The sequence below is a fragment of the Lepisma saccharinum genome, chromosome 29 (assembly GCF_977018435.1).
Source record: "Lepisma saccharinum chromosome 29, izLepSacc3.1, whole genome shotgun sequence".
Lineage (NCBI taxonomy): Eukaryota > Metazoa > Arthropoda > Insecta > Zygentoma > Lepismatidae > Lepisma > Lepisma saccharinum.
Genome location: NC_139257.1, coordinates 45,348,601 through 45,375,712, shown reverse-complemented (window position 1 = coordinate 45,375,712; position 27,112 = coordinate 45,348,601). Strand labels below are relative to the sequence as shown.

General features: G+C 39.2%; 1 protein-coding gene across 8 annotated transcripts in view; it reads left to right on the top strand.

Annotated features, from left to right (window-relative positions):
- The window catches only part of RhoBTB (Rho-related BTB domain containing), a 271,730-nt gene that overhangs the window by 199,098 nt on the left and 45,520 nt on the right, over positions 1-27,112 (top strand). For 7 of the 8 annotated variants that reach the window (XM_083114776.1, XM_083114782.1, XM_083114780.1 and 4 more), the window contains 4 exons: positions 15,453-15,660; positions 21,509-21,612; positions 24,358-24,555; positions 26,005-26,212. In XM_083114776.1, the coding sequence (XP_082970902.1) occupies positions 15,475-15,660; positions 21,509-21,612; positions 24,358-24,555; positions 26,005-26,212 (696 nt within the window). In that variant the 5' untranslated portion in view covers positions 15,453-15,474. The remainder of the gene's footprint in view (positions 1-15,452; positions 15,661-21,508; positions 21,613-24,357; positions 24,556-26,004; positions 26,213-27,112) is intronic. The other variant, XM_083114784.1, reaches the window with a different exon arrangement.

Below are 27,112 nucleotides of genomic sequence, written 5' to 3'. Positions count from 1 at the left end.
GGACCCCCTTAGGCTTATAACCCGCGCGCCTGTATGTTAGGACCCTGATTTGATGTTTTATAACGTTTAACTAGAATTTAAAGCCAGATAAAAACAATGTTTTAATTTTATTGCCTACAAAAAATTAGCCTTTTCGATCTTTTTTCCCCTCTCTTCTATTTAATACATTTTTGTATCAACGAGAATTCCCTCCTCTGATTGCTAAATGTTGGCTCTTGTGTGTATGTATGTGTGTGTGTGTGGGGGGGGTGTATATACAGGGTGTTTCCGGGCTGATGATACAAACTTTCAGGGATGATGGAGAAGGGCACATGTATTAATTTGAGATCAGGAACCCTGTTCCGGAAACGACTTAGTCGAAAGTTATAAGCGAAAATCGGTGTATGAAGATGTAATACTTTTATTACCTGCACAAGTTTCACAAGCTGCTACATTCACAACAGTTGTTCAAAGTGGCGTCTATGCACGTTAAACTGGCTTGTGTAATGCATACGAACCTTGAAGTAAGCGCGCAGTGGAAGTTTTCCCCCTTAAAGGTCTACTTATTTGCTATGGGGCAGCTATGCTATTCCAATGTACAGATATAACACTGTTCCAAATTATGCGAGTTTATTGACATAATATGCAAACACAATTAGACTACACAAATAAATAAAGTTTGTTCGACGATAAACTCGCTGAAAGAAAAACATGTCTTCTCACTTAGGCCAGTTTGATGGATATTCGTTTAACTAATTAATAACAATGAACTAAATCTGTCTATTGACTGTCAAGTCACTTCTTAACGTAGTATAAAAGAGAAAGATTATGAACAAAATATAATTGAGTGAGTGAGTGCAAATTCGGAACTTAAAACATTACGGAAAGTACTTATCCTTCTCCTCCACATCGTGGTTCCTCGGACACCTTCACAAAGTGTCTACCTTGAGGAAAACAACTTCCTCTCTCTGGGTCAGAATCCAAAATGCGCTGTCTGAAGGGCTGCGAGGTCGCACAGAGGCTTCCTTATTACGTCATTGCGAAACAGATTCTATTGACCTCTGGTGGCAAAATTAACAATGATTCCATCAATCTGGCACAAATGAAACAGAAATATAACTAAATGACGGCTCCGCGCGCACTGCGGTCCATACGTCTCCACTTGATTTCTTCTTGTGGGGTCATGTGAAAAGTCTTGTGTACGAGACATCTGTCGAGACTGAAGAGGATCTCCTGGCAAGAATTCTCGCTGCCTGTGACATTGTTCGAACGACCCCGGGGTTGTTCCAACGGGTACGCCAGGACTTTGTGGGACGATGATGTCATGCCTGCAGGGAAGCTGGGGACGTCACTTTGAACAACTGTTGTGAATGTAGCAGCTTGTGAAACTTGTGCAGGTAATAATAGTATTACATCTTCATACATCGATTTTCGCTTATATCTTTCGACCAAGTCGTTTCCAGACCAGGGTTCCTTATCTCAAATTGCTACATGTGCCCTTCTCCATCGTCCCTGAAAGTTTGTATCATCAGCCCGGAAACACCCTGTATAATATCACTATGCTTCAAAGAGTACTTTCTGGAATCCTCCCCAACTGAACGTTATTGATATCCTTTAACAGAACAACACAATGCAACTCTTTCACTTCAGTGGTTGCCTTTGTAATAACTCTATTCTTCTATTTAACGCTTCTGGCTCCTCTGTAATAGAAAAGCGGCGGCTCCATTAAAGAAGCTTGGAAGGAGATTACGACGAGGACACACGTAAAGCTTCGTCGTCTGCAATCGATGATGGATGAGCTCAGATGGAGACGTTATTCAGTTGTTCAAGACCCCACTTGTTGGCACAGCGCTTCAACGTCGTTCAGCCTTTCCATCAGGATTTGACTGATGAACTCAAGGGCCACCGTCAATTTCATAGCGTAGCTTGCTAATGCCGCACGATTCTGTGTTTTAGAGAGGATCCATTGTGCTTCCAGCATTGCTTTTAACGTTTAGCTCATGTAGTTACACGTTTGTTTCGGATGTCCACTTTTGAAAGCCATAGGTGTGCGCAGACCCTTTGATTGGGGGTGGGGGGCACGAGCCGGTTCCGGTACCCCTTTCTACACCCTCGATTTCAGGCACATTTCAAATATTTTCGTGAAAATATTTAGTTCCTCATAACAAACAGTGTTTGCAAATAGCGCGGAAGTTATTTTTTTAGATCTACGTGCTACGAAACTTACGTTTTTTATGAAATTAAAATTCCTTGCGTAACGTCAAAAAGGTTTTTCAGAACTTTATGATGGCGAATGATGCATTCATGTCACATTTTCTTTTTCTTCTTATGATTGACTTGTGCAATGGGAACATTTGCGATTGCAATATGTTAGTTGTGTGATATATTGGCGGATTGGACATTTCAGACATTGGATTTCATTTATGCGACTTCAGAAATTGGAGATAATTATTTCTTTTTGGCAACTGCAGGCCGTAAAGGGGAGGGAGGGTTGTTTTTTTTCTAAATGACTTGTGGGATGGGACAATTTGCGACTTCTAATTTTTATGATGGGAAGGGAGTGGAGGTTGGTATTCTGTAGAAAAGGACAACAAGGACTTTCAACGTAGGAGTTACTTCATTTTTGGACTTACAAATTGAACTTCGACCCACAATTCAATACCTGACCTTGATAAAAAGAGGTAAGTTACCTTCTTAGGTTTAATTTTAGCCTTCATATTTGGTATTTTCATGTGTCAATGCGGAAAACAGTGTTGGGGGCAGGTGACTCCGGCCAATTTCTAACATGCCTTTAAAAGGGACTCTATAGATAAAGGCGGGGGCGCGGTAGCGGTAGGGGGCGGTAAGTCAATTACCCCAGGGGCGGAGCCCGGAATCAGTGGGAAATTTGGACTCGAACAGTTTCAAACGTCAAAATCTCAACTTTAAACGGTTGTACAGTCGTAAATACTTCTTTCCGCGCTCAAATGGTTTTTATTCACAATTACGATCACATAATCTTCATAATAAAATAAAAAAAATGAAAATTCGAGGGTGTAATATTGGGTACCCGACCCCAAAAGCCTAGATGAAAATTAAATCGGAGAAAGAAAAACCCCATTTCGTCTGTTTTATTGTATTGATGGGTATGAAACAGGGGCGTACATAGAGTGTGTCCAGGCACGACGAAAATCACTGTATATTAGAATGATTCAAACATTCGTGACCCTAACTTTCTTCTCCCCCTCCTTTATTTCCCCTCTCCGTGATTCAGAGACTAATTTACATATAAACATGGTTTTGTATAACCAATTCAAAACAATTACACATAATTTATACATTTTGAACAGCACGGCCATTAGGTGAAGGGGGGTGGCGGTAACCCATCATTTTTTACCACTTAATTCTAAGTATTGTCTACCGAGAAAAAGTAAATTGTCCTTGCCCCACCCCTCCCCTGTTTTGGCACCCAATTGCCTCTACCGATTTCCAATGTATGGGCAATTTATTCTGCAACCTTAGAGGTAATATAACTAAGAAATTATAACAAGAAATTTGTTAAAGAACGAAGGTGGATAGTTGCTTGGAACTTTCGTCGGCTTGATTTTTTTTTTATGAGAGCATAATATTGTTCAATAATTGTGATAAAATTTCTGTACACGAAATTTCGAAGTGAGACTATTAGAGGGGGCAACCGTCCCCTCTTGCCCCCGTGCGCACGTGTATGTTGAAAGTTCCTACCCTGATAGTATGTATATGAATTTCTCAGGGTTGCCAACATTTGAGGAACATTGGGTGGGCTCACTTAAGTTACAAATTCACAAAAAAATCCCATGAATATTTCCTTTGTAACACTACTCGTAGGCGAGGTAATCTTTGCAAAGCATGTTTCCAGTTGGAAATACCAGAAGAAATTAAACAAGTGTCCCATTTGATGAAAAAAACTTAATAGTTTATCATTAGCTTCCTTGCTTACTTTACACACCACCACTTACATCGTAAAAATCCATATATGATTGCACTGCCATGAATTTTGAAAACTTCTGCCACCAGCATTCTTTCTTTCCTGTTCACTTGATGATACTATAATTATTTGAAGACGAACTTGGTAAATCAATAATAGTTGATTTCCGAACCGAATTTAAATGTGCAGTATCTGCCGAACTCCGGGCGAGAGGATTGTCCATCCGCGGTCGCTCGGTTACAAATTTATCCATGATAAGTAGGGAGCGGAAGTTGATGACACTGTTCAACAATGAAATTTTTACAGAAAGGAAAATGCCCGATCTTTATAGATTTTGGTACGCTGAATTCGAAAATGACAATAGTTTTTGTTTTTTAGCTCCCGTTTTTGAGATAAAGTAAAAAAAACAATCTTAGAGTTTTTGGTACGCAATAGGAGGGCTGAAAATTATATTGAACTTGTGAATGACCTTATATGTGCCTATGAGAAACTGAAATGCAACATGTAACTCAAAATGCACTTCATTCACTCACATATCGACGTTTTCCCTGAAAATTGTGGGGCGTTTAGTGCTGAATATGGTGAGAGGTTTCACCAAGAAATCTCTGTAATGGAACATCGATACCAAGGAAGATTCAGTGCTTCAATGTTGGCAGATTTCTGCTGGACTTTGCAGAAAGACTCTCATCTTCCTCATAAGCGGCAGGCGAAGAGAAAACGCGTGTTGTAAACAAGGTAGCTGTTAATAGCTTCACATGATTTGTGAATAGGTTACATTTTACTAGTTTGCATTGTTAGTTTGCATTGTAAAAACTAGTCTGACAAAAATGATGTGATATATGGAATCAGCAAACTTGTCATTCAAAAATTTTGAATAGAATATGAAAAATATATGTATCAGTATTTCAGTAGCAATATAAACTTCAACATCCTGTATCTTAAAAACTAGAGCCATTCGAGAAAAACGAACTCCATATTTGTGATCAGTGCATCGAATTAACCCCAAAACCACTGTCAATTGTTTGGTAAGTAAATGTGTGTTAGGCAGTGCTACGCTTGTTAGACTATGGCCCATTATAATATATGAATTATATTAAATAATAATATACTTGCTGTAGATACATTACCACTGGAAAACTGGAAGCATACTTGCTGATTTGAGACTGACAATGACGTAACATCTGCGATTTACAAGTATTTGGACCACTGGCCTACGCAGAGGGGGTGAAGGGGCTACAGCCTCCTCTGAAATTTTGAGAAAATCAACATTTTAAAATAAAAGCAGTGAAGAACCAGATTGGTTAATGAAATTCACCTTAAAATGAACCTTCGTTGCCATTTTTGAGAGTGGAAAGTTTTTAATATACGAAATATGCATTATTGTGTATGCGGACCCCCTCGAAAGCAGCTATGTATGCACTACCCAACTTTACAATTCCAGTCCCTCCCGAAATAAAATCCTGCGTACGCCAGTGATTTGGACAGACGAAAGAAAACATTTTTTCAGGGTATTGTTGAAGCTTTGAGTATCCACAGCTCTGTGTAGCACTCAGATTTAGTGACCTAGTAAGGAGATAAGTATTGAATAGAAAAATGCTCCTAAAACTGTGGACTCGGAATGCTTTCTTCGCCGGTTTGCAACCATGATTCATTCTTCCATTGTTTTACCTCCCGGAATGCAAACATGGCGTTGGAACTGGAAATGCAATAACTTATCTCTTATTAAGCCACTCGGGCAGGTAGCAGTGTTGACTAAACAAAGCAAACAGCGATATCTGTGCAGGATTTTATTACCATTGTGTTCACCTGGACGAGTTCCCTGTTTGGCTTAGTCATTGCAGCTGTGGGAATGTTATGCATCCTTGGTGCTCACTGCTTTGCAAGGTTGTTCGTTCTTACGTCGCCAGGTAATTTTCCTTGACCCTGCTTGGGTAGTTATGGTTGCTATGCATGCTTTAATCTTCTCTCTATATATAAAAATGGATGTGTGTGTGTTTGTTTGTTCAGCAATAACTCTCGAACGCCTGGAGCGATTTCAACCAAACTTGGTACACATATCACTTGCAATCTCGAAAGAAAAAACTGTGGGGGTAAGACATCCCGGCACCCCTAGGGGGGAAGGGGACATAAAATAGCATTCTGTTGCGTGGAATTTTCGTGTCATATCCTGCAAGTTATGCTTCCTGCAACACAGCACGGCGAAGTTGGTTGCCTACACAGATATTGCTATCCTCGAGCAATTTCAATACATATAACTTACAATGTGGAAAGGAATACTGTGGGGGTGAGACACCCCTGGCACCCCTAGGGTAGGGGGTGGGAAGGGGGTGACATGTAAAAATAATCGATATTAGTGTGGAATCCATAGTTTTCGGGGTCACTAAGATTAATAGTGACACTCCCAATGCCATTCAACTCCAAGTTCATGTACACTATAGTTAGAATTCATTATTTTCCTGTCTAATAGAAGATTGGGATATATAAATACCCGGGCAATGCCGCGCAATCAGCTAGTTGTAATATAAACACTTCTTCGAGTTGTTATTTGCGTTGTGTGAACTTTTTTTTTACTTCGCTTTTCTCTACCACTTTGTGGCTAATTACGAACGATTGAAGGTGATACGATTACATTGATGAAAGGACAATAAGAAAACGCGAATTAACAGGTGATACCGGGGAGTTCTTCATCAGTTTCATCACATCATCACTCATCCACATCGTCGCGGTTAGACAATAGTGGCGGTGGTTGTTCTTCGTACTCAGATCCTAAAATTCTGACCAGTTTTGCCTTTTTTCTTCTTTTTTTTCGTACTTGATTTGCTTCAACATTCTTTGTTGTTACCATTCTGTATTGTTTTCCAGTTTCATATTTAATTTATATTGTTTGTGTAAAAGCAAGCATTGAATAATATAATCTTTCTTATTGTTTGAAGGTCATAGTAGCATGTGCTGAACTTCATGCTTATCTTATGTTTAATGTGTGTGCATCGTGGGGCAAGGTTCAACTTCTAACTCTGCCTATGCAGTAATGTAATGCAAGGAATTATGTTTCAAATGCAACCACACTACTAATAAATGAATCATATAAAATCAAAGTCTGGCCATACTCCCCGCATTCTCTAAATCTGCTTTCATGGCAACGGTGAGTGATGTGTGCAGAGGACAAGGTCATAGGCGCCGACTCCATGGGGCTTGGGGGGCTCGAGCCCCCCCCCAATGTTAACGATGTGGGGGCAGAGCCCCCCAAATAATAATGTATTATTTTGCTTCTCTTGTAAAGTTTACTTTGAATTGTGCCACATGAACTTAACTTTAAATACACATTTGAAATGTTCTAGACCATCAACTTTGGGGGAGCTATGACCAGAGACAGCAAAACACATGACTTATTACTGTAATTATGAGTATTGTATGAGTATCAGTATTTTACTAAAAAGAGTTTCAAAAGACAATGTGCATGAACTAGGAGAGTGGATGGGACGTTCGGGCTGCAATGGCTCTCATATGACATTCAGAACGAGATCATTAATATATTAGGGAGATCTGTTTTGCGCTCCGTGGTAGCAGATATTAAAAGTCGGGAATATTTTGCTATTATGGTTGACGAAACTTGTGACATATCCATCAGTGGACAATTAATATTCTGCATTCCAACTGTGAATAAAAATGTTGATATTTTTGAGGAATTCATGAGCTTTTATGAGATTCCGAACACTGAGGCCAAAACTTAAAAAAGGGAGAGAGTGAGTCATTCATTAACTTATTTCAGTGATCAGAGCCCCCCCCCCAATAATTTTGACAAGTCGGCGCCCCTGGACAAGGTAATCGAATTTTATATCTCCTTGTACATTCAAATACATCTTGTTTTCAGCATTGCACCCCTGCAATTAACTGCGTCTGCCTTGTTGTGAATAGATTGTTACTTCCCTAATTACAGTGTATAAAGTAGTCGTAACGAACGGATCACGAGAACGACTGGCAGAAAACTGAGCGTGTGCGTCGGAGTGCCAAGGACGCCGCTCGGTCACATCTTTCAATTGCGAGAAGTCTATTTATAGCGTCGGAAGTGTTCGTTGAGAGTACTGCGAAGGATGACGACCTTCGTCTGTCACCACTTTTCTTCTGTTTGCTTCTCTTTCGCGGTACGTGCAGTGTCGCACGCAGTTGCGTTCATTCCCTCGACTCCCGCACAGTTCGCTGCCCTTCGTCCCTTTCAGAATGGATTTCAGAAGGGCACGAAGCTAACCTTCACGCTCGCTGCCTGCATCACTTGTCTAGCGATTGCAGTCCTTGCCAATTTGCCATTCCCTCTTTCCGCCAACGTAAAGACGGGTTTACATTGGTCGAGTTAGCGGGAGAGTTACTAGGACGAGTTACTGGCCTGTCTGCTCGACTCGACCCTTCTATGGCGAGTAGCTGTTTACACACTTTATATTCGACTGTAGCAAAGTGGGATAGTAGCTGCAGCTGTTTGGTGCTCTTTTCACAGAATGAACCCATCGACGTCGTTGGCGATTTTAAAAAATAAGTTCTGAAACGATTTACTTTACGCACTTTTTTTTAACGAGAAGTGAATACAATAATGCAAGAGGACATTGTCTAGAAAGAAAATAAATTTTCTTGATTTTTCTATTTTCAATTGTTCTTCGTTATAACGTAAAGTCTTTATTTTAAATTTTGCTTCTCCTACGCCAAATACATCAAGCCTCATCTCCTGCACTTGTTCGATACCCGGTGGAGGCACAGTGTTTCGGATTCCACTTTAAACTGTAGTTCCAGTCCCGATTAGCCTTACTGTGCATAAAGTGGACTTAAAACACCAATTCAATCAAATCCTGCACTTATGGCCTCATACGGCCGTAGTTTCTTTTGTTTGGACACAAACTTTATGTTGTCGCCTGTCGGACTTGGATTACCTCCTATTAGGCTTACCATACGTCCGGTATTAGTCCGGACAGTCCTGGTTTTTTTAGAGCTGTCCGGGATTGCAAAATGTCCGGGGTTTCCAGAATCTGAACATGAAAATAGCTACCGGTATAGAATATTCACGACCAAAATTTATGACCAACAAGGATCGATCGATTATAAGGACCGATTCTTTTCTTTTTTCGAGAAATTGACTTCCGAACGGTTCCGTTTCCGTACTTCCGTGAGCATCTTGGTTGTCTTGTAAGCGTGTGAAGTACAGGTATTGGACAAAATAATGGAAACACCTGTGGAAGTCGGAACATCATGTATTAATACTGTGTTGAGCCACCTTTAGCATGCGATACAACTTGGATTCGGGACGGAATAGACCGATACAAGTCCTGAATGGTGGTGAGTGGAATTTGAAGCCATTCTTCATGCAGCACAGCCTCCAGCTCAGGTAGAGACGAAGGAGGTGGAAATCGACGCCGAACCATGGATTCCAAAACAGCCCACAGAGGCTCGATGATATTCACGTCTGGGAACTGGGTGGGCCAGGGAAGATGTTGAACCTCATCAGCATGCTCTGGAAACCACTGTTGAACAGTGCCAGCAGTATGAATGGGGGCATTATCATCCTGAAAGATGGCATTCTGGTTTGGAAATAAGGTTTGCACCATTAGGTGGATCTGGTTATCCAAGAGTTCTCTATACACTGCTTATGAGACCCGACTGTGTAATGTGACAAGGGGGCTGCCGAATACCATGATATAGTGCCCCAGACCATAATAGAGCCACCACCATGTTTGACAGTCAGGCGGTGACAATCCACATCGTATGCTGCCGAGGGTGTTCGCCATACAAACACGCGTCCAGTAGTGGGGAAGAGGGTAAAGGCTGACTAGTCTGACCAAGTGACATGTTTCCAGTCCTCCAACGTCCAAGTTTTGTGGTCATTGCATCATGCACGTCAGCTTCGAGCACTCGTCTCAGTTATTAGGGACTTGGCAATAGCAACACGCCCATGGATACCCATTTGATGCAGTTCCCGCCTCACTGTTTTGCATGACACGGGGAGTTTAGGTGCTGATTAAGTTCTGTAGTCACTTTGGCGGCCATTGTTTTCTTCTGCAACGTCACAATACGCTTCAAGGCCCGGCGGTCCCTTTCCTGCAGCTTCGTCTTTCAACCACTATTGTGCTTAGCAGATCCTGTTTCACCGTGCACTGTGTATGCGGTCACGACTTTCGAGACCGTGCCTCGTGTTACACCGCATAAGTTCGCTGTTTTGCTCACAGATGCTCCAGTGAAACGGGCACCAACAATTCGACCTCTTTCAAACTCCGTCAGGTCACTCACTACACCTGAACAACGTGCACTACCACACTGCCTCACTCTACTGTCAGTGCACAGTCCATACTAACTGCAACAAACAAGAGAAGGTTGATTTCCGCCGTGCTCTAGTATTACCAGGCACATTGAAAATATGTCCCACTTCTGACTCGTGTTTCCATTATTTTGTCCAATACCTGTAACTTGTCTACACGTTTTTGATAATTATAACTATTTACAAGGGCTTTGCATTTGGCAATGCGCAAATGAAAGCGTGCAGCAGGAATACAAATTCTTGAAACTGTGTAACGACAGTGACAGTGAAAGTGTGTAATGTACACTCTGTAATGGAGTATTTTCTCTTGCGCATAAAGGAAGAGGTGATATTGAAGACCACGTGAAAACATGTTAAACATAGGAGTGGTATTAATGCTACTGCTTCAGCAAACATAAGAAATTTTAGAAAATAATGTTAATTTTTTTTCTTGTACAATTTATAGTTTAATGTTCCAATAAAATGTTAAGGCTTTTAAGTAATTTCAATTTATTTTTGTAAAAGAAACTAAAATTCAGCAGTAACGAGTTGATAACGAATATGTCCTGGGTTGGACCCAAAAAAATATAAGTCTACCTCCTATTCATGGTTGACTTTTTTTTTTTAAAAAAAAATGCAATTACAATTAATAATAAGCAAACTCGCAGCACTCTCCGACTCCTCAGAAAGCGTTTACATTGATCGAGTGGTCTGTCGAGGAGTGAAAGAATCGATAGGGGAAGAAGCAACTCGAGCGAGTCGCTGTCCTTCTTGGACAGCCACTCGACTGTCGTGACTACTGGAGCGAGTAATCTCTCTAGTTTACACGAGGAGAGTAGCTCGCTTTACCCTACTCGCTCTAGCCACTCTCCCGTCTACTCGACCAATGTAAACCAGGCTTAACGCGTAAGATAACGCCTCGGCAATGGAAAACTGAAGCTGATTGGCTGCGCGACTCACGTGGGGTGTGTAACGGTAGCATTTTGGCGCGAAAATACCGCCTTATGGATTGTAGTAGCTCCTCAAAGTGAAGTCATAGCGATCCAGGGGTTTATCAAGAATTTTCCATTGAGGGGAGGTGTAAGTTTGTGTTTAAGGGGACCGTTAAGGGTAAATTTTGAACCAAAATGACCAAAATTTGGGCCTTTGTGAAAAATGTTAGGGCATGTTGAGGAAGATTTGGGGGGTATTAGGGAGTGTTTGGATAAATCAATGTGCGGCATCGTACAAGGGTGGACAAAATATTTTCATGTAGTCACCGGCACTCATATTCTGAAATGTTCGCTTATTTCGTCTTCAACTGTGTATGCTAGATATGGCGGACACTTTGAACAAACTCGGTAATTCTGTATTTTCCTCGTAGGGTGTCCAATGAGAATTTTCAGGAGGGTCTGTTGTAAGACAGGGAGCCCAGCCACCCCCCCGTTTCTTTCAGTAGTGACGCCTGTGCTTTGATCTGTTTCTTCAATCAAGGATGAAAGGATGATTGATTGAATTAGGTCAATTTACGTCGCTTTTCTGACACTTTTGACTAATGGCGACAATGAGGATGAGTAATATGATGCAATTAATGAACATTGCAAAGAACATCCATACCCAGGTCGAGATATGAACCGGGGACCTGTGACATCGTAGCGCGCTGTGCTAACTCAATGGCAGGAAGAATGCAAGTCCTTGTCAACAAATGGGCAATAGGCCAATCAAAGAAACGCGCTCATTATCTCTGTGCTCGTTTTTCTTACTAGATCCGTTAGAGGGAGATTATTTCCGTAACATCTTTGGCAGTTATGCATTTGAAGCTTCGGAACGAGTCACAACTCTCGAAGCAGCCAATTAACCAATCGAGCCGCTGACGTCATCTCCACCCAGAACCTATCGCTAAGCCCCTTACTCAGGTTCTACACGCCCACTAGGCTCGCTAGACAGACTCGCGCGGTCCGCTGGAGATGTTCCGAAAGTAATTCGACTCTGCAAAGCAACACAGCACCTCCCGAATGCAATGGAGCGTTATCAGAAGCGCGTTAAATGACGAGCTCAAATCAATGGTTGCCCGAGCGTGGCGATAATGGTGAAACATGTCCTCTTCCGTTATCTCTTGATTGGCTCGTTGACTTTCTCGGGAGTCCTGAGGTACTTGACAGATGCGGGAGTTTCAAATTATGCGAGGAGCGATCCAAAAATTCCGAGCTCTGCTGCCTCCATAATCAAGCCTACACGAAAACACAGTCAACTGCTCCATAAGCTTAAAGCAGCGATTCTCAACCTTCGTGACAGTGAGCTAGGTAAAGTCGTTTATTAAAAGGCGATGCCCCGATTCCAACAATATTGCTCGTAAATATCTTTTTAATTTTTTTAAACTTTATACATTACTCGATATCCAACCTTAAATTAAATATTAATGAATAGATTGTGGCACAATCATAAATAATAATTTGTTCGGTTAGGCCGCGGTGGCTCAGTCGGTAACGCGTCTGACTACCATGTTCAAGGTCCCGGGTTCGATCCCCGGCCGGTTCAAATCCGGGAACTTTTCTAACGTTGGAAGCGGCCCCGGCGCCCACCCAGCGTCGAATAACATGGGTACCTGGGGGAAACCCTGGGGGGTAAAGGCGGTCAGGGGCGTGATGCTGATCACATCACCCCCACCCATGACCGGATCAAGAAAGTGTGGGGCGTTACCCCCACACCCCCTAAGCACAGGGGAGCACTTTACCTTTTTATGTCTTAGACTTGTCGACAAATAAAAAATTAGGTATAAATTACTTGTCAACCACTAAATGAAATTACATCCCGTCGGGCGGAGCGTGCTGCTGATCACACCACATCTAAAAATGGCCAAGATTGATCATTTACATTCTCCCATGTGCCATCATGGCACAGTGTAATCTGCATGGGTACTTTATCTAAAAAAGGTCGGTATTGCTGCTACAACCATTTTTCGTTTTCTTCTTCTAAGAACCAAATCCAACCAGCCTAACCTAACCACCACAGATTATTTCCCGCCCAAAAAAGCTACCAATGGGAATGCTTGGAACAGTTGTAGTAGCAATCACTACCTCTAAAAATTAACTTTCAGTGAGTGACCGGTGTAGTATTTAAGTGTCCTTTAAAGTTTGTTGTTTGAAAGTTTTCCTTAATGGTTTTGCCACCAGATTACTGCAGTGCTTTCTAAATGCATAGTTCCCTGTTATAGTGTCTGTTTCTTTTAATTCTGTATATTTCCCTATTGTAGTCCCTTCCCTTTACACTTATCGTGCTGTATTTTAGATGTGTGTGATTTTCAACTTAATGCGTTTCTCGCTTATTTGCCGTGTATTTAAAACAGTTGTAGCACGTAAGGATGAAATTTGATTTATTTTCGTTCATCAAATCATACCACATTGTGTACAGTGATATTGAACAGGTGAACATAATTTTACTAATTTATTGATTTGGTTTATTTTACTTCGCTTTTCTGCAACTTTTGGCTAATCGCGAAGATGAGGATGAGTGATTATATGATGAAATTGATGAAGGGACGCTCACAAAGAACTTCCATCCCCAGGTCATGATTCGAACTCGGGACCCCTGGCTTCTTAGCGCGCTGTGCTAACCACTCCGCCACAAAGGTCGGCATTATATTACTAATTATCAAAACTAGTACATTATACAATACGTAATGTGTATAGAATTATTAAAAAAACAACATATTTTTTAATCATTTGGATGCTACATTATGGACATGAAACATGACAGTGCATCATGGACGTCGCCAGAAATTTTTGCAGGGGGGAAGGGGGTGGGGCAAATGTTAAAAGTTGAATAATAGAAAAATAATAAGTATTATTACCACGGTTACAAATATTATTATACAATAATAAATATTATGAACTAACAAAAATGAATTGTATTCATTAGTTAGTATCTGAAATGCATTTTGATACTAACTTTTGCACGTCTCGTTCAAGAAAAGATTTTAAATGTTAGGGGGAATTGTTTTTCATAAAGTTTGTTCTGTGACCTCTCGCCAACAACTGTAATTATTGGAATTTTGAAAACTGTGGAACCATTTGTTCTTTGGATGAAATGGTAGAATGTAACCTTGTTGCTTGCATTTTTACTTTTGATTATTCTGTTCGCATACTAACTAAATGAACTTTCGGCTTTCTTGTATATTGAAATGAACGATGTCAATCTCCACATGGCCGTATTTAGAGGGGGGGGTTCTAGGGTTCAACCCCCCCCGAAACTTCTGACATGTTGGATTAATGAAAGTTCAGAAACCAAAATCTGTAACTAATTTTCAATTTTTTTTCGAAGCTTCACAAAAATACAAGGAGACAATGTTGAAACGATCGAGCTAGAATTTTCATACAATTGGAATTCTGAAACTTGAATGAAACGGAATTTATTCTCGATATCGCAGCCCACCTGCAACCTCTCCATTTTCACTTCTGCTGTCCTCTTTCCAGTGTTGTTCCTGCGGTACTATACCGTCACAATGAATATAGACTGAAAATTCCCTTATGATTGTCCCAAAATTCCCTTTCCGTAAAAGTCGAAAATCCTCCTTGATAGGAGTTCAAACCTAGAATCTCTAATTTCGTAGCGCGTTAAGTTAGCGATTGAGGTTACAATCCATGCACCAGGCAAAGTTTAAAAAAATGTAACTGGTTCCACACTTTTCAAAATTCCAAAAATTGAGTTTTAAGATCAAACAACAAAAACTTTATGACTAAAATTTCCATCTAACTTTTACAGCTTTTTCTTGAAAGTATCTAAAATTTAATTACAAAGTATAATAATTGTGCATTTCAGTACACACTATATGAAACGTAAGGGAAGAAAACAAAAGAGAGACCTTGTGCTGGATATTCACTCATCTTCTGGATTGAGTAAACCCCCTCAAGGATATAACAATGTTAATAATAATAATAATAATAATAAGCATTATTATGGGATAAAATAGTTTTATTATTATGGCATTTTAATTATTATTGTATATTTATTGTTATTATTTCTATTATTCAAATTTCTGGCGACGCCCATGGGAACAATTATGAATGAACCCCCCCCCCGAAAATGTTTCCTGCGTACGGGCATGAATCTCCAGGGAAGGGATCCACCGACCTGAACCCTTTACAGATAGCCTAGCACCTAAAACTTGTTTTAAACCGAAAATATAACCTTTATGATTTGGTAAATAATATTTTGTTCGTCGCCTGTTGTGACTTGAGTGCAACAAGTGTCTTAAGTGTGTTATTTTTTTTATTCCAGGGTGAACCCTAGATAATGGCATATGATAATGGATAATGAACAACCTCATCAGGAACTCGTCAAATGCGTCGTGGTGGGGGATACAGCAGTGGGGAAGACGCGGCTCATCTGCGCACGCGCATGCAACAAGCAGGTGTCGCTGTCCCAGCTCCTCAGCACCCACGTGCCCACGGTGTGGGCCATCGACCAGTATCGCATTTACAAAGATGTAAGTATGCGCTTGTCTTTCTCATACTTTCAGTTCTCAAGGATATATTTAGAGGGGGGCCAGTCCAGATGAGACCGGACCCCCTCGAATGAATTTCCAAGTCCGAAATTAATTAAGCAAAATACTTTCTACTGTTCTATGACATGAAGTTGATTTATATCCAAATAAAGTTAGGATCAGATTGTGATGATACAAATTTGTGTTGACAGTGCCTGCGAAAATTTATGCACATCACTATTAATAATACACATGAAATTAATGACTATAGGGAGGGACTTCTATTCAGCTGGACTCAACAACATCTTTTAGTATTCTATAAGTATAGTCCATGTACATTTTTTGACATTAATTTCTTTGGTACCATGGGCCTAACTTGGAACCCAACCTGGGGGGGGGGATCAAAAAGTTCTCTATTTTGCTAAATAACTGTTAAATTTGCAAAATCTTAAAAAATGACTTTGCTTCGAGGACAAGTACCCCCATGCCCCCTCAAAGTTACGAATATATTTGATAGGCCAGCTGCTTTAAAACAATTTTAGTAGTCTTAACTAGACGTAAACTAGATATTGCATATTTTTACCCCTTCATTTAATAATTACACTAATAATTCTTAATTGATCTATTTTAATATACATATTAATATAATAATTAATTATTATTACCAGTGGCGGCGATTAGGGGACAGTTGGCCCCCACTTTTTTGCCTTTTTTGCCCCTTCACCCTCTTAGTTTTGGTACACAGTCGCTGCTACTGAATATTACATGTGAAACACTTGGTTCGTATCCCTCCTGAAATATAGTTCTTCATACGTGGCTGGCTTTGTTCGATCAATGTGTGTCATCTCGGTGTCAAGATCGTGACCATTTCACAGTGAGCATGAAATACAGGCATCATGAGTTCAGAGGACCCAGAGTTCTGTCATTAAATAGCCACAGACTCAGTGGTGTACCCAGGATGTGAAAATAAATAGTGGGTTGGGGGTTCATTTTCTTTCCTTTTTTTTAGACACAGTCTTCTATTTTACAATGTTTTAATTCATTTGACTTTTTTAGAGGAATGCTGGGCCAAAGACCCCTCAATAGCCCACTTGGGCATGCCAGTGTAGAGACCCTACGCTGGGAGGGGGTTGGATGACCTTTTTTTTCTTTGGTGGCACTCACCTGGTTAATTGAAGAACTTCATGACCCCAACTTCCCTTTTCAAATATTGCCTTATCAGCCTGATAATCAAATTTGACAGGCGTTCCATCATTTTAGTTGGAACCATTTTTAAATTAAGGACATTCTGGTCAGTGAGAGGGAAATATATACATGCGTTGTTGTGTTTGCTATTATTATTTATTACTAAGTAGCTATATATTTCCCTGTTTGGAGTTTATTAATTCCAGGCAAGATAAGAGAGACTGCTCTGCCCTTAATCTGGCCAAGTCTTGTGATGCTTAAAAATACCCTATGAATTATCCAAATTATCTTGCACAATTGGTTTTGTATCAAATATTAACATGATAGTAGGCCCAATTGCTTCAACAAGTGTTAGTGCCCAAAAAAAATATACAGTAAAGGAAAGTTTTATCAGACCGGGTTTAGTTTTAGACTAAAGTTTAGGGACTATACCACCATTGTTGGGGAAGTGGAGGTGGAGCAGTGGTTTTCAACCTTTTTCAGTCTGGGACCCACCTTGCCCAAAGGCATGGGCACAGACAGAATTACTTATAAGGGTATAAGGGGGTGCACCCAGTTTATAATAATATTCCTGCTAACATCGAGAATTTTAAGAAGCCCTCTTTTACGCTTGCCTAAACGAATTACACATACTTCATTCTAGAAAAGTAAATATGTAATTTAAAAGACTAATTTAGTCTAGTCTAATATCTAACTAAACACACATATATGCTGAAATTGAAAACATTTTTTTACTCACCGAACCAATGTGGCTAATGTGCGAATATCAGGAATGTAGAGTTTAGTCTACGTACAACACGAATTGTTAAAAAATATCTTAGTAATGTAAGTGTAATAGGTTTTTAAAGCACGGTAAATACATTTTCGAGCCCGAATTCACGACCCACCAAACACCCCTTTGGGACCCAACAATGGGTCGTTCCCCATTGGTTGAGAAGCGATGAGGTAGAAGAAATATTTCATTTGCCTTCCTGCTCTCTTCTCTGCACCGTTCTTTCACCTGTTGAGTAATTCATGGAGCTGGACGTGGCAATGCGTTGGTCACTAGGAGTCTTGATAATTGTGCTGAGATTTGTAGCGATGCTTTGAGAGGAATGAGGCCCCTTTGCACATCAATTTTTCAATTCTTGCAGCATTAAATTGGGTTGGTTTTATCCAGTGCAGTCCTTGGTGTCAAGCAAGAGGCCAGCATTCTCTTAGCTGGTGCTTCTTTTCTTTAACCTTCAGGATGTTATAAATAAAGAAGTGAATTACAAATAGTCATGCGGGCTTGCATTCTCTGGCAGTGTTAAGAATCAGTAGCTAGAATTAAACTGGCGAAGGGGATCTCAAGAGTTACCAATGAGAGGGGCTTGTTTAGCAGTAAGTTTTCACTAAATTAATATAAAATTCTCATTTTATCCTTCTGCCCACCAATACACATCTTTTTTTCTGAACCTGAAGCAGAAAAAACATGAACTTACATTTATTTATTTATTTACTTCTTCTCTTGGATGGCGAAGTTAAGGCACAAGCCTTTACTTACGCTTAACCATCTCTACTTCACATTTTACAAATTTAGTTGAAATATCTAACAGTTTGCGAAATATAAAACATCAAAATACCAAAGAAAATAAAAAAAACACAAAAGGATAAAAAAAAACACAAAAAGAAAGAAGAAAAAACACAAAAAATAAAAAAGACAAAAAACAAAAATACACATGCTGTAAGAAACATAAAAAATGCACGTACAGCATGAACACACACATAACAAAAATACTTAATATACAGAAAAGTCGCTCGGTGTTTGTCCTACAAATTTAGATCAAGAAAGGTTTCATTTTATTGTCTTTCCTTGTTTTCAGTACTGGTAAGTTGCCTCCAGAAGATGCTTTCTTACTTTTGATTTGAAATTATCTTCAAAAGATAAATTGAAAAACTCAAATCTGTGGCAATTAATTTCAGTTAATACTAATGTTTCTTGTTTACATAATAGCTTTCTGTGTGCTTATACGTATTGAAACATTTGTTGTAATGATTTGTTGATGATAATGTGACATACATTAAAGTACCATGCAATGATTCTGTGTGCTACGATGTTTTGAAAACAGGAAGTGATCAAAATCTAAAATAGACCTGTATGTTTGGCATGTTTGTTACTTTCCACTTCTTTCAATTGCAAAATAACAATATATGAATTAATTACTTCAAACAAATGGTTAACATATTAAGTTGAATTGGAAAGTACACCAAAACTAACTCACTTTCACACACACATGTGCATTTTAATATGTTTATATGAATTCTACAAAAGCGGTGCAAATGTTCAAGGTTATGAAAATAATAACTTTGAGAAGATAGTCACCCCCGCCCCCCTCCCTCCTGTTTCCCTTTGTTGAAATACCACTTAAGATTGTATGGATTCTAGTAATTTGTTGTTCTATATCAGTGAACCCACAGAATATCTGTGGACTATGACCTCATCACTGCAGGCCTTTGCCAGACTACAGTAAACGTGACTATCAGTACAGTAACCCCCCCCCTCCCCCAGAGTTACGTAAGTAATGCTTTACTTAACTTGAATTTTACGTAAGTCGAATTTGTAAATTGTAACTTCATAAGAAACTGCAATATTTATTATTATGATTATATATAATATATGTATATTATTTACACAGTATTATTTTATAAATGAAACATCATGCAGCAGTAGTCGCTGCCTGAAACTATTCGTTATTTGCTGTGAATGTCGAGTCTAGTTAATATTATGTCGTTGCATACTGCAATGGATGTCAAAGATGCAAAATCTGCAAATATGTTCATACGTGCTAATAGTTGTAATTTTCAAGATTTATTACATAACTGCAAATTTACTTAAGTCGCATATTATGTAAGTTACTGTACAGTATAGTAGAAATCTGCTCTGTGCTGAAAATCACTTTCTTTATGCTTTCTGAATACTTTATTTACTCTGACATCCCACTCCCTCAATTTTTCCTTTTCTTCATCCAACGAATTAAATATGGTGTGCTTAGTAGCAAAAGTTACTTGGAACCAACCAAAGTAAATTCATTACCAAGGAAATATTATTCTAATTTCCCCCTACCCCACCTCATCACACATATTATAGCATGGTGCCAATGGGCAAAAAAAAATTGCATATATTTTTAAAATGTATGTATATATGTTGAATTTTAGGAAAATAATCTCCATGTGGGCACCCCTGAGAACCTGGATTGATTGATAGATTGATTTGATTGGATGAAGATGAATGATGGTAAGATGAAAGGGATGAGAGGGTAATCGCAAACACACACAACACAAGCTCCACAGAGGATTATACTAGCCATGAGTTCAGGCGCCAGAGCATCGCTAGTCTGCAATATGCATTTCAGAGTGTACTACATGGAAGGGGGATTGACATTTTGGTGCCACAAGAAGAGGGTGATCCCTTACACTCCATCTGAGAAGCACACAAAATAATCCTCTGGTCTTCAGTTAACAACTTTATACCCAGGCCCGTAGCCAGAATTTTATTTCTGGTGGGGCTCATCCCTTATCAACAGCCGCCATCTAAAGGTGAAAAAGTAAAAGGTAGAAACCCTGAAGATGAATTTCTCAGTATATTACAACTTGTTATAAGGGGTGTCTCAGAAATATTTTCGTTTTTAAAACTATTAAAATAAATACTTAAATTTTTTGTATAATGATAAATTTATAACCAAATTTTTATTGTGGAAAAGAGTATTGGACAAATCGTGAAAGTTCATGTTTTCACATTCAATTATTCTTGAACTTGCTGCACGCAGTCTTAACGATTGGCGAGGAACCTCACTAACAGACTGGCGCACATGGTCAACGTTTCTGTTCGATCTTGATGACCTTGGACGTCCTGGCGGTTTACTCGTCATAGTGCTTCCAGTGTTTTCAAACTTTCTCACCCAATATTTAATTAAATTTTCCTTTGAGACGTCTCTCATTCCTGTCACCTTATAATGATGCCAGTACAAACGACGCACAACAACATAACATTATTTTTATGAAATGCACGAACACAAACAGCACATTGCTGCCCCGTAAAGCGCTCCATGGTAACTAAATATTAACAATGTTGCCAAGCGTTTGCGATCTATCTCATTTCTCCATAATGTGTGAATTGCCCCAGAGGGCGGATTCAAAAATGAAAGAGGGTGGATTCAAAAACGAAAATATTTCTGAGACACCCTTTACAAGATGTTTAATCCTGGTAATGATTTACCACTAATACACTATTCAAATTATATGTTTGTAGGATTTCGGAGAGGGCTTCAGCCCTGTGAGCCCACCCCCTGCCTATGTGCCTGCTTCTACCTTAGAAGCAAATTTGGTTTAGGCACATAAATAACCCTTGAAGTGGAAATGCCTAGCTTGATTGAGTTTTGGGAGCAGGAGGATGGGGTGCTTGTATTGATCAACATGGATCAATGTAGTGGCCACTGTGGTAGCATATTATTCCTATGGGGAATGCTTTTTGAAAATTTTCTTAACTTCTTAACTGTGTTCCCTTCACTTTGAGTACTGCCTTTGATGTGATTAATGCAATACAGGTAATTCTTGGAAAAAATATTATTCTAGTAGTTGCTACATGTATTTATTTATAAGTTGTTTTTTTAGTATTATTATTATCATTCTGTAATTGCATTTGCAGGTATTGGAACGATCATGGGAAGTTGTCGATGGCGTCAATGTTTCCCTCAGACTCTGGGACACATTTGGTGACCATGAGAAGGATCGCCGGTTTGCGTATGGCAGGTAAGCTATTGGACAATATGTTTATTTTCTCTGTATTGAGGGGGAGTGTCACCTTGAAATAAGTTTGATTCTGAACAATAACAAACATTTGATGCTTTGGTAATATACATTTCAACTTGTCACTTATTTTCAGAATTATAAACTGTTGTCAATCTAGACTTAAGGTTGTGTGAGGATTTTAATTTATCAGTACACTATGAAATCTTGAAATAATTTTATATTTAACTTGCAAGATTGCATTGTCTTGTGGGGCAAATTTCTTGGTTCTCATCTGCTAGATTCATTACTTTTATATGTTGTTTCCCATAGTGAATCCTTGATTTTAGTCATCCAAAGGCTATTTACTTCTATGTTAAGTGATTTATTGTTAGTTTTAGATATTTTGATGGCAGTGGTAGCTTAATTTAAGGTGACAAGGGGATCACTTCTTGCTCTCATAATAATTGATGACTCATTGTTAATTAGTAGTTTCTGGGGGTGGAAGGGACATTGGCCCTCATGTCCCCCTCTTAATCCTCCCATATGTGCACATGAGAGACAATTTATAACAATTTATAGTGAAATTTTGAGGCAATATATAACCTCAAGGATCAGAGCCGTATATTCGGGGCTATGTAGGCTATCTGCGAAGGCCAGACTCAGTGAATAAAATACAGAAAAAAATATTATCAGAAAATGTGCATAAAATTGTTCATTTCAATAAGAAGATGAACCTGATTTCTTAGAGGAGTTGGAAACATTGCCCGCTTTCTTTGAATTCACGAGACGGCTGGCCCAGCGCTGGCAGGCAACTTCATGGGGGTGACGGGTAAGCTTGACAGGGTCACGATCAATGTTGCAAATCAATTTTTCCCAGCATGTAATTCCCCCAGGATCGGGGAATTGTGGAGCCAAACTTACAGGAAAGAGAACAGGGTTGCATATGGTGGGGGGAAAACCCTCTGAAGTTCCTCAACAGTCTGGGTCAATGTGGCAAACCAATTTTTCCCAGCATGTAATTTTCCCAGGAATGGGGAATTTTGAAGCCAAATTATCGCAGGCAAGGGGAAAGTGTGTCATATGACAGGGACAAGAACAGCATTGAACGTTTGCAGAGGAGTTGAAAAAGAGGTTGTTGACCTTCAAACAACTAGAGATACAGTGGGGAGTAGAAAATTGTTGGCTGAGCGGGAATGGTTTATGAGTGCATCTAAAAATTACCGAAATGACAAGGACAAGTTCTAGTCTAGATCGCGTCGAGTGGGCTTGGTGCATGGAATTTATTTAGAGGCAGCATGTGAATACAGTAGTGAGTGGATTGTATTTTTGTGAATGATATGTGCTGTTGTGTAGTGAACTGAAATGAGGGACATAATCAACAAGCTGTCTATTCAGTTTACGAATGACGATAAGCTCCAAATCATCGTGGATTGAACAAAAACACTTCCACCAGCATTTTTTTCCCATTCGAACGCTATGATATGGTGCGATATCCCAGGTTCTTAACCCAGTATACGCCACTGTCAAGGATATATATTATATGTATGTTCAAGAACAGCTGAACACATAATGAATTTTGAGATTTCACAACAATTTAGAAGAAATGACCATCTCTAGTTCATGCAAAAAATTCTTAGATAACACATTTAAATTTTTATGTATGTAGGTGTTATTTATTATACTGCTTTCTTGTGCTATGTAGTTTTTCCTTCAAATTTCATTTGCAGCATGTCTATGTATAAAATATATTCAACTGGCAAATATTTGTTAATTTTTAATTACTAAAACACACATAATTCAGTTACTCATGTTTTCTGCGAAGCTGTTTTATGTATTTTTCTATTAATTTCGGTCCACGAAGCTCTTTTAAGTAATTTTCTATTAATTTCGGTAGCCACTGCCACTATCCTCGTTGAAAGTCCAAATTAATATAAAATTACTTAAAACAGCTTCGGGGAAAACTTGAGTACCTGAATTATGTATTACCGCATCTCTCATTCCCATAGTATGAATAAGACACACATTTGTGATTGCTTACTCCATATTACCCAACTGTATGGGAATAACAAGGAATTATTGTGTAGCAAGTCAATAAATAAGGCCAGAAATATTTACTTCATGTATTGATCAGGATGGCCGTGTGTTTTAAGGTATCATACTTTGGACTCTGGCAGGTACAAGTCTCCTGGGCTAAGCATAACAACTTTTCTCCTGAGATTTTGTCCTCTGTATGGGACCGGTGGCTACCCAGCATCATGAGGAAATGGGGGAGCTACGAATGAGTAGTAACCCTATGAATGAGTAGAGGTAACCCTACGAATGAGTAGTGTAACCCTAGGAATGAGTAGAGGTAACCCTACGAATGAGTAGAGGTAACCCTAAGAATGAGTAGAGGTAACCCTACGAATGAGTAGAGGTAACCCTACGAATGAGTAGAGGTAACCCTACGAATGAGTAGAGGTAACCCTACGAATGAGTAGAGGTAACCCTATGAATGAGTAGAGGTAACCCTACAAATGAGTAGAGGTAACCCTACGAATGAGTAGAGGTATCCCGATCATGGAACCTACAACAAAAACAGGGGATTTTTTGTGCTGACCACACGTCACCCCGTAACAGGTTCAATGATCTGCCACCTCTGCAGGTGCGAGTGAAGCCGGGAGTCATGGGTTATTATTTATACATTTTTTTAATGAATTGTTGCATTTAAGTGTACAATAATTTATGAGAGGAATAAATTTTAGTAAAGTGTTTCCCTTATTCCAGATCGGATGTTGTGTTGTTGTGCTTCTCCATCACTAACCCTGTCTCCCTACGAAACTGTAAGGTGATGTGGTACCCAGAAATCCGGAGGTTCTGTCCCCAAACTCCTGTTCTCCTAGTGGGATGCAAGAGTGATCTCCGGTACATGTATCGTGATGAAACATATCTGAGCTTCTTCCGTGATAGGAGTCCTTTTGTAAGGTATGCATATATGTCTTGTATGTGTGTGTGTCAGAGGAGGGGGGACCCAACAGTTTTATTTATTTATTTTATTTCTGTACTCCCTTGCTAAGAGGGCATGGAAAGAAAATGTCAAGTTGTATAAACTTGTTACATTTTATGTTTTACAGTTATTTTCACTATTAATACATTATTTATGTATGCAAACTACAGTTGTAGAGAAAATCTCCTGCCTCTTTAATATACACGAGGCAGAAGAATTATTACATAAAAATTGTTTCTCTTATGAGTGCATATTTTGATGGACAAGATTAGAAAATGATTAGAAAATGAACAGAAAATATTCAATAAGCACATATACAGGTTAATATAATCAGTGGGGTAACAAAACCGGATAATGACTAAACTTACTTTATCTTTGGTTCATTCAAGTAAATGTTTACAGTGTAAAACATGCATTTCCGAAGAAACCCACTATATATGTAATCAGTGTATTTTTTCACAATATTCGCTGCTTGTATTCTTTGGTGATGGACATTTTTAATAAATCAGAAAATTTGCTAATTTATCCATGACAAATGACCTGTTTTTGAATAATATGTGGCATTTGTAAAAAAATGTGCAAGTGATTTGGTAAAGTATTGTACTAAGGATGGCCACTCAACTGAGATTTTGTTGAAGCTTAAAAAGTATCAGGGAATGCAATGTATGCATAAAAAACTCAGGATGGCTCTTCAAGGTGTGGTAAACACGGTGAAAATATTGTGTGAAAAACATTCTGCTTTTCTGCCTTGCTCTTCTTAGTCTTGCGACCAATTAATTTTGAAGGTCCTCTGCCTTCATTATATTGTTATAATAGGTTGTATTGTATGATAATGAAATCAGTGTACCTTCAAATGTAATCAGATGCGAAAGACCCAGGTTTGATCCCTGGTGGGGGAGAACCAGGATTTTTTACACCTGTTCAAGCAATATATATGCCCACCCAGCAATATATAAAGTGGGTACCTGGAGGAAACTAGGGGGTAAAGGCAGCCAGGGGCATGGTGCTGATCACATCACCCAACCTTTGGCGGTGATCAAGAAAGTGTGGGGAGGGTTCATGGCATGGTGCAAAGCACAGGGGAGAACTTTACTTTTCTTTGCAACAATAAGAAGAGCAATGTGAGAGACAGAATAAATAGAGAATTACGAGATTTATAAGATAATAAAAATGTTATATCCAGCCAATTTCATAGATAATGCCAATACGAAACTGATCTTTTACAATAGAATTGGGGTTGGCAGAAATAATTGACGTTCATATTGTACAACATGTTACACACAAGTTTCTTCGTAATTTCATTTTAATGCTGAAACATTCATTCCAGTTTTATTAAGTGGAAAAATGTTATTTAATTTTTAATACCTGGTGAATCGGAGGATAGAGGATCCTGACCACCTTGATTCTGATCTGTTTTTCTTTTACAGACCAACAAGAAAATGTGATTTGGTGATGCCAGACCAAGCACGTGCTGTAGCAAAGGAGATAGGGGTGTACTACTATGAGACAAGTGTTCTAACATATTATGGAGTGAACGAGGTGTTTGAGAATGCCATTCGAGCAGCCCTTATGGCACGAAGGCAGCAGAGGTTCTGGATGACAAATTTGAAGAAAGTCCAAAGACCTTTACTTCAGGTATACTGTTTGCATTATGTAAAGTTTGTGGTTGTCTGTTAAGTTGCTTACATGTTGACATGATTGCTATCTGCAGTGTATTTTTCCTCTTACCTTAATCTAAATTAATATCTTACAAGAATGATTTTTACACCCCTGAGAATGATCTAGTTCATTGTTTCTGGACCTATGGGGTGCGACCCACTGCTGTGTTGGGGGTCATGAAGTTGGGCTTGAAAATTTATTCAATGCGTTTCAAAAACCTATTGCGTTTAAATTACTATAGTGGAACCACAAGCAAAGAAACCTGCGCAGACCCACAAATCCTGTACACCGTACTCCGCATGGAGGGAAGTGGGAGAGTGGACCATGCTTCCTTATGGCCTGAGCTGATCGAAAGAAGGGAAAGCTGCACGGGGACTTTTCGTCCAAGATTTTTTTTTCATTGTGGTCACTTTATAAGATATATTGTTTTAACAGTTTTAATTCAACCTGTGGTGTATGTAGTCTAAACTCTCATTTCTGTTATTCGCGCTCTATCCATCATCTCTCAATTTCAACAGGTGTGTTTAGTTAGATGTTATTAGTAAATTAGTCTTTTAAATTATATTTACTTTTCTAGAATGAAATATGTGTAATTTGTTTAAGCAAGGTAAAAAGATGGCTTCTTAAAGTACTCGATGTTAGCAAAAATATGATTATAAACTGTGTGCACACCCCTGCAAGTAATTCTGCCGGCGCCCATGCTGAAGTGTAATATCCTTCAAGGTGGGTCTCGGACAGAAAAATGTTAAGAACCACTGATCAAGTTGGATCTGAAAATACAGAACATTAAAACAAGAAACTTGTTTTAACTTATGTCAAAAATATTTGTCAAGTTTTTTCTTAATCCACTTTATGTTCAAGTTGGCTAATCAGGGC